This window comes from Nannochloropsis gaditana (assembly GCF_000240725.1).
Source record: "Nannochloropsis gaditana CCMP526 unplaced genomic scaffold scaffold010, whole genome shotgun sequence".
NCBI lineage: Eukaryota > Eustigmatophyceae > Eustigmatales > Monodopsidaceae > Microchloropsis > Microchloropsis gaditana.
In genome coordinates this window covers 121,753-129,875 of record NW_005803943.1, presented here as the reverse complement: position 1 = coordinate 129,875, position 8,123 = coordinate 121,753, and the positions used below count along the sequence as shown (strand labels likewise).

General features: G+C 52.2%; 1 protein-coding gene across 1 annotated transcript; it reads right to left on the bottom strand.

Annotated features, from left to right (window-relative positions):
• Window positions 1-2,791: 2,791 nt before the first annotated feature.
• Window positions 2,792-4,544, bottom strand: NGA_2018700 (uncharacterized protein; the record flags this gene model as incomplete). Its single annotated transcript, XM_005856286.1, has 1 exon — window positions 2,792-4,544. A coding segment is annotated over one exon (1,753 nt), but the record flags the coding sequence as incomplete, so codon positions are not given.
• Window positions 4,545-8,123: the final 3,579 nt, after the last annotated feature.

The window sequence follows — 8,123 nt, the reverse complement described above, 5'->3', positions numbered from 1 at the left end:
TTTTGTTGGAGTGAAAGTCCCCGTAATCCTGTCAATACGTTCCTTCCTCATTTGGACGATATTCTCATGCGTTGTCATTTTTATGCTTTTTGGTACTTGCCGCACTTTCTTCCTCCTCTGCTCGACCTCGCTTGCTGCCGCCATCTCTTGCTGTTTCTTGACCCCAAGGCTTTTTTGGCGCGAAAGAAAAATTGACGGGTAAGCAGGAGGAAGAAGACGTAGACCCATTCAGGAATGAAGGAAGTAGCGGAGGCAGATGAAAGGGTGGGAAGGAGAGAGGAACAGAGGACGGCGTGGAAGCCAGAGAACCGAGAGAATCAATGCTCATGCCTCCATAAGCATTCGGTAATGCATACGATGCATAGGAGGGCGGGAAAAAGGAGGGATATGCATCATTACCCCGGATCTGATTGATGCTTTTGGCATGTTGCTCTGGAGTAGGGAGCGGGGCGAAGGGAGCCAAAGCAGGGTTGAGAGATGGGGGTACAAGCTTCTTTGATGCCTGTTGCTGCCCACTTCCACCTGTAGCGGACGAGAAGGAAAAAGCCAACCCTGCTCCTTGTTCCCCTCTGGTACCACATGAAGACAGGGAAGAACCACTGCCGGGGAGTGTGGTCGCTGCGGAGATAGGGGTGAGGGCGCAAAAAAGATTTTTTCTTCCCTTCTTCCCTTCCTCTTTCCCAATTTTTTCTCCTTCATCGATCGTTTGTTCCGGTTCCGTTTCCTTTGTTGGCTCCCCTTTCACGGGCTGCATTGTGGACGCTGCAAGGAAAGGCGTGTAGGAAGGGGCAGATGCAAAAGGAGGGATAGAGAGATGCTGATTGCTATCGACCAATCCAGAGGCAAAGAGCAGGTCCATATCGAAGGGAAAAGAAATAGGAATGGGGGTGGAAGCATTTCCACCATCTTCCTTGAGATCAGCAGAAGTATCCAGGCAGACCGGAAGTGAAGGGTTGGATTGGTGCTGCTTCGATGACGCGTCGGAGAAAGCGGCAGTCAGCTCCCCTTTTGTGCGGATAGGTGGTGGGATGGCAGAGACAGGGGCGACGGCGGCAGTGCCCAAAGATGGAAGATGGGAGAATGAGGAGGGAAGATGGGAGGACGTGGGGTCCATCACTTGACCCGAGGAGGTGTGGGACGAAGGAAAAGGAGGAGGTATGAAGGTGGAAGGCATGGAGTTATAAGGACGATGTTGCCCTGAGGCCACATTATCCGTGCCGTCTTTGCAATGCTGTAAGTTTTTCTTGCCCGCCATGGCCTGGCTCTCATCCTCACTCTCCGACGGCGAACTGCGCTTAACATTTGCAGCCGAGGGGGGCGTCTGGGGCCACTGCACTGACGAGGAGAAGAGGCTCCCGCTGAAACTGAGATCCAGAGGTAGAGTCGACTCCCCCCCTCCCCCCGCTTCGCGTGCTTTCTCTTTGTCAAGATTTTCTTGCCCCTCGAAAAACTCCTGCAGGAAAGAGCTGGAGCTGCAACTCGTCATCAGGAAGCCTAATCCACTTCCTAGCCCCAATTCGCTCGACAACGGCCAGCTTTCACCTTGTTGCTGCTGCGGCTGCTGGCCCGGAAGCAATCTGCAGGGATGAGAGAGGACAGCGTCTTCTTCGATGTTTTGGGCAACGGAGGCCCTTATAGAAGCCTCCAAGTGTGCCTTGTCTCTGTCCCCTTCATCCCTCTCTGTTTTTGTGCCCAGCTCCTTGCCTTTTGTCCTGGCATAAGCCCTGCCCCCCGTCGCCGAAGCAACCACCATCACGCTGTCGTCTTTTGCTTTCTTAGATGAAGACCCTTTCGGTCGACCGCGGCCCCGCTTACCCAAAACTGGCTTCTTCTCTCCTTCCTTCTCTTCTGTTGTATCGCATTTCCTTTTCCCGCCAACCTGCACCGCAGCAGCCGAGAGCCTGCCCTGGCTAGCGAGGCTTGGGCCCCGACAACCGGAGGCGGCGACGTCGGCCGCAGGGGAAACCAGGGACTTGGGCGCGATGGAAGAGCCATCTACAGCAACAACTGTGCCCCCTGATGAAGGTATGCTCATCTCGTTGCTGCTTTTGCAGTTGCTTTTGATGCCGCAGGTATTTCCCGCGTCAAGATTTGCGGCTCGAGTCGTTCCCGAGGTGTGTCCGGGTAAGGGAAAGGAAAAAGCTAGCTGCTGCTGGTGGAGCTGGTGCTGCAAGTTTAAGAATTGTCGGTAATAGTACAATTGTTGCGGTGTCATGGATGTAGGCAGCATGGGCATAAAAGGAGCGAAGGTTGTAGGACCAGTCTGAGCGTAAACGTTCAGTGGTCCCGCTCCATTTATCCCCTTCCCCTCCACGAGTGATTTATCGATAGGTGAGCCCTCACATATCTTCGTTGCGGGGGAAACCTTTGAAGTCGAGGAGCGATCATCCACCTGAACGTTACGAGGACTAGGAATGGGCATCAGAAGGTGAGAAGCCTCTGCAGCTCCACAATCTCTTGCATTCTTTTCCCCCCCCTTGCATTCCTTCGTTTCGGCCGTCGTTGAGGGCGTCATTTTTTCCGCGGGCGTAATCTCTGTCAGCATAGTAGCCGCTGTTGATTGCATCTTTTCCCCGTGGCCAGCTGCAGCTCCCACGTGTGTTGCGTTGGAAGTAGAAGCTGCTTGGACAGCAAGCGCTGCCGCACTGGGCACTGGAGGAGGAAGAGACGTTAGTGGAGCTGGCAAGGAGAGTGCGGAAGGAAGCGAAGGTAGAAAAGGTGTGTGGTGCGCCGCGTGCGGAGTCACGTCGAGAGGGGTTATAGCCTGGGCGATCGAAGAACAACCTTGGACATCCCCCCGGCCCTCAGACCCGTTCTTGACATCGTCAAGGGTGCGAGAAAAACGAGTGCTGGCACCCTTTTCTCCGATGGTGCTGCCAAGGTCATTTAGGTTGAGGCCAAAGTTGTTTTTCAAGCCGCCCCGCTGCTTGCTTCCCGGCAGTGGAAGGTTGAGTGTCTTTCGGACGGTGGGGTCTAAATACGTAGGCGGCGGCGGTGGAATGCCTAAGCGCGCGTAGAGAGCAAGGGCTTGGCTCTGGTCCATCTTGATCGTGTTTGGGAGTGAAGAAGGCAAGGTGGTGCTGCTACTGTTGCTTCCGTTGCCTTTATTTGAGACTCCACTCCCAGCCCCTCCGCCGCCTTCCCCCTGGTTGTCTGTCCCTTTTGCATTCCCCTCAGCTCTCGGTGCAGCTGTCGCCATCAACTGTTGCTGATAAGCAGCGAGCAAAATGGGATTCCAGGACTGTTGCTGGGCCATCTCTGCTTCTCCCCCTCGTCCCAGCATCATGCAGTCAAATCCCCATCCCAGTCCTAGCACACCGTTTCGATAGCAGTAGCCCTCTTCCGACTGCTCCAGCGTCGTCCAAAAGCGTTTTTCCAATCTTTCCAATTCCTCCTTTGCTCGATTCACGTCCTCAGGAGCCACACCCTGTCCTACCTCTCCTCTCTGTAGATGTGGCTGTAGAGCTTGCTGTGCACCGCTGAAAGCCTTTTTTCCGATACAGCAAGCACCGGTGAATTTCTTTGTGACGCGCATGGGGTCGCACTTGAGTTTGTGGGAGATGTACGCCCGTAGAGTCTGCCCCTCAGGCAGCTGAAGCAGACCGCGGTTAAAGTAGTAAATGAGTCGAGCTGTATACTCCTCTTCCTCGACGGTCCACTTTCCTTTCCGCAAGATTCCAGAGCCGTTGCTGGTGTTGCTCTCACACGCCCTGAGGCTGCTGCCGCTGCCGCTTATCTGCGTGGTACCACTGCCGCATTCCATCGATCTTGTAATTGCTTCAACCCCCGTGGATGGGTCTAGCACCAACGAGGGGCAAGATTGCTTCGTTTTTCCCTTTTTAGCAGGGGTTTCAATATCAAGAGAGACGCTTGCCACCGAGGGCAACGCTTCAGCGGCCATTTCCTTCGCTTGTGGGCATTGGATCTGCTGCTGCGGTTCCTGTTCCTGCGGAGATTTATGTTCTGGGTGTTGTCCTTCAAAAAAATAATCCTGGTCGTGATAATAATTGAATGGAGGAGAAAGAGGAAGATCTCTTCCCTGTACACAAGTATCGTCCAGCAAAAGTCCCTCAGTCCTTCCTGCCTGCGTCAGCCCCTCATCCTCCCCAATCTCGAGGAGGTCTTCGTTTATCAGAGACCCAAGGGTACCGCACGAAGGAAGTTTGGAATGTGATATTATTCTGCCTGTCTCCTCGTGAAATTTGTCGACTTCCAAACCGGAGTGGGAGTTTTCCCTCGAATGGTTGGAAAGAGTGTCCAGGGTAACATGCTCGGTCGTCGAATCCGAGGAAATGTCAGAGCTGGGTGCCTTGCAAGGATCGCCACTCTTATACTTTTTCTTCTGGAAAACGTCAGCAGCACGTACATTGCCGTTTGATGGGTGAGTTGAAGAAAGCGAAGTTCTGTCAAATTTCTGATTTGTCTCATCTGTGTGCTGCTGCTGCTCAAGTTGTTTGAGGGACTCTGATGACTTGATTGCTTTTCCCATGCTTCCCATTTTCAACTTTGATGCATATGAATAAGTTCTCGTTGGGTTATCGACAATTAAGTCGCAGGACTGTGAGACAGGAGAGGTCATAGCCGCTGACCCGAGAAGCGACGACACGCAGGGTTCACCGGAGGGTGTGGGTGCAGGAATAAACGAACGCTTATCCGTCGATGGCTTAATCGCTCTTATATTGTCACCAACTATCTTAGACGTACTATCTGATTGGGATTCTGCTGGGCCCTCGAGTACAACTGAAGGCTTTTCTACAGGCTGAGGCCGAATGTCCGTAGACGCAAGAGCCCCAGGCATGGGGAGCGGGGAAGCATCCACGTTTTTCACGAGCTCGTTTTGCATCAATAGGTACGATAAATGTGTTACCAGATAAATGTGTCACAAAGATTCACCCTTTGCCCCGAGTTAATGGGCAGATCCCAAAGAAGAACCAGGAATAAAACGGAAGGTTTGGCTGTCATGAGAGTGGGAAAAAAGGGATGCAATAAAAAACACGTTAAGGCCATTTTCTCCGGGGCAAAAGTATTGGTGAGCCAAAGACATGACTTAATCGTCCTGATATTGCATTTAAACGTAAGAAGGATACAAATTGGAACTTTACAATGCATAATTTGACCAGCGAAAACTTTCGAGGCAGCCCGACCGTTGGCAGTCGACGACTGACAGGCTTCGCGCACTTGATTTTCTTTAAGTGAGAGTCATCAGCGCGTGAAATCAAAATACCATTCAGCGCACTACCTAACAATGACATACTGCAAAGGAGTATGTTTCTCGGAGCTTGGCACAAGTTTGATATCGTGTGCCGGGCGTTGAAGCATGTGGACCGCCTGCTTCAGACATCTTCGGGCGCCGACACGTCGGTCGATTCAAATTTAAATTTGAAAATTCAAAATGAGCTGCCCGTTGATGAGCAAGACAACAGATGCGGTTCGTTCCTCGAGTAGTGCGCGTGTCCGGTACCAATGATGTATATTCCTTTACTTTGATAGAACACGCTTAACTTTTCGTACCTTATTATTATTTTTTTTCACTCTGACAAGCGCTTATAACTCTCAAGTAATTCCTTTCTCGCTCTCCTCGTTTTGAAGTACAACTATCAGTCCAAAGTTCCTTGAAAAGTCAATACAAAACTTTGCACATATTCGTCAATATTTGGAGATACACCGGTTGATTGCTGGAGGTACGCACTAGTGGAAAATGAAGAATGACGACGAAAAGCATGAGAACAAAAAGGATGGAATGATGCCAGAAAGTTCTTTCTCTCCCCTCCCACTGTCTTGATGCTCACCGTTCCATCCAATAGATTATATCTTCTCCTCGGAATTGTGCTTCGCTGAATTCTTTGCAAAATATTTCGTCTTGTGGACAAGTTCTTGCAAATGTGACTGAATACAGTACATTCAGGTCAGGATAGTCGTGCTCTGAGAGGTACAGAGCTGGAGCTTCGCGTCCATCTGTCTCTCGAATAGTAATGGTATGATTTATCTCCTCGTAGCCGAGCTGAGATGTCAGCATGATGGAAGAATAGGACGAATGACCCAGGCGCTCATGTTGCACGCCCACTACGATAAAAAATTTGTCGAGTCCAAACGGCTGATCGAGCGCGGCCGAGGTCCCGTACCTGTAATTCAGGTCGTTCAGAGCGGTAATTAGTCATCAAACGTCCAATAGAATATTTGGAAAGCGATAACGTCGACGAACCTGCAGTCTGTTGTGCCAAAACCACAACCCCCGGCCATCATCAAGGGGTCCACGGCGGCGATAAAGCTGTTGTTGTTCAGACACTGGTTGCGGGTACCTCGGTCGTTGGGAACGGCTACAATTTGCTCCTGTCGAAGCAAACGGGCGTGGCCGGATGCTGTTTTATTGGCGATGATGGCGGCTAGCAGGGAGTGGATTGTGGGAAGATAGGTCTTCCAGAAGCAGGACGCAGAAGAAGGAATATCGAGAGTGAAGAAGAGAAAGGACAAGGAGATGAAGGTGAGTATGTGGAAGATACTCGCCAAGAATTGCCTTCTCCACCCGAAATGTTCCAAATTTCATATCACCTGCTCGCTCTCCCCGCTTATGTCGCTCAAGAGCCTCTGCTCTGGAACGCTCCGTTGGTAGTGAGGCAAATCCGGGGCTTTGATGAAGAATGCAGGCCATGGATGCGAGGCCCATGCGTCTGCCGCGGCTGTGCGAAGCATAGGAGTGAAGACCATGAAATACGCGCGGAGGCATGGACTGAGGACGAAAATTGAGGTTGCAATGCTGGCCAGGTCAGCGATGTCATAGCACATAATTTGAGAACATCTTCACGCATGAGAGTGGCAATGCTCACTATCTACGCGCCAAAGCATAGTCAAGTACGTGCTAAGGACTGTCCGGAGAATACAGACCTTTGTCCTCGAAGTAACTGACGCGGCAGAGCACGGAAAGCCGGTCCGGGTAATTCCACTCGAACGGCTTGGACCGATCATGCAGGCGGATCGTCTGTGCCGATAGAGGATAAAAATTGCTTGCCCTTTCCGCAAGACCCGCCTGGACGAATGCCTCCGTAATGGTTTGATATACTTCACGTGAAGGGGAGAAGACGGCGAGGGACAGGGAGTTGAAGAAGGAGGACGGGTCCACTTTACGAGCGGCAGTAGCCGTGCCTTTAGTCGTATTCATGACAAGATAGTTCAGAGGGTTGCTGATCTGGGAGGGGCGGGAAAGGAACGAGGTGATGAGTGCGCTCAAGTCAGAGGGCAGCCAGTTCGAAGCGAACGAGGTGTCTGGCATGTGCTCTGAAGGATTCAGCACCTACCTCGGCGAGGGGCATGTGGACGACCAGACTTGCATCCCCGCGGCCGCCTCCTGTGTCATTAAACAAGACCCGGTTCGTCACGTAGGAGGTGAGACCAAAGTACTTCGCGGGGGGTGGAGTGCAAAAGAGCAAGACGATGGCCTCCCCTCGCTGGATAGAGACGCCCATGAGCTGGTCGGAGACGGGCCCGGGGGGAGGGCTTGGGCCGTTGTCCGAGGAGGGATCGAAAGGCCACTCGGCAGGAGGGTAGTCGGGTGGGGTCAGGAGTCGATCCGTGTCGTTGAAGGCCGCAAGCATGTAGAGCGTGTTCGGGTTCCCCCCGACCTGTTCTCCGTTACTCGGCCGCTGGCCGAATACAAAAGAAGACGAGGGAAATGATAGGAGAGCTGAGTTTCCAATACACTGGCTTTTCTTGGGCGTTTTCCATGGAAAAGGACAGATAGGATCTTAAAACAGATAAAGGAGGCAGGCGCTGTCTCAGTCGCTATTACTTATGCTCCCCGACGCCCGTAAGTACCCCCCGTGCTTACATGTCCCGCAAATATGCCGGGCTTGACCACTGTGAAGTCATTCATCTTCAGTATCTCCAAAGCTTTCAGAGCTATGGTCGCGCGACTTTCTCTGTCCACATCGCATTGAAAGGCCTCCCCTGACCGTCGGGGAAGAGGTTCTTCCTGCTCGACATTCGCATTCCCAAAAGCCTGGCCGAGGCTGGTTGCGACAAGGAGAAATACCAGCGCATCTGCTAGAGAATGCATGGTGATGGCAGATTTTCCCCCTGACGCCTTTGTTGTTCCACTGTGGAGGTAGCATGAGCCGCGATTTGAGGTG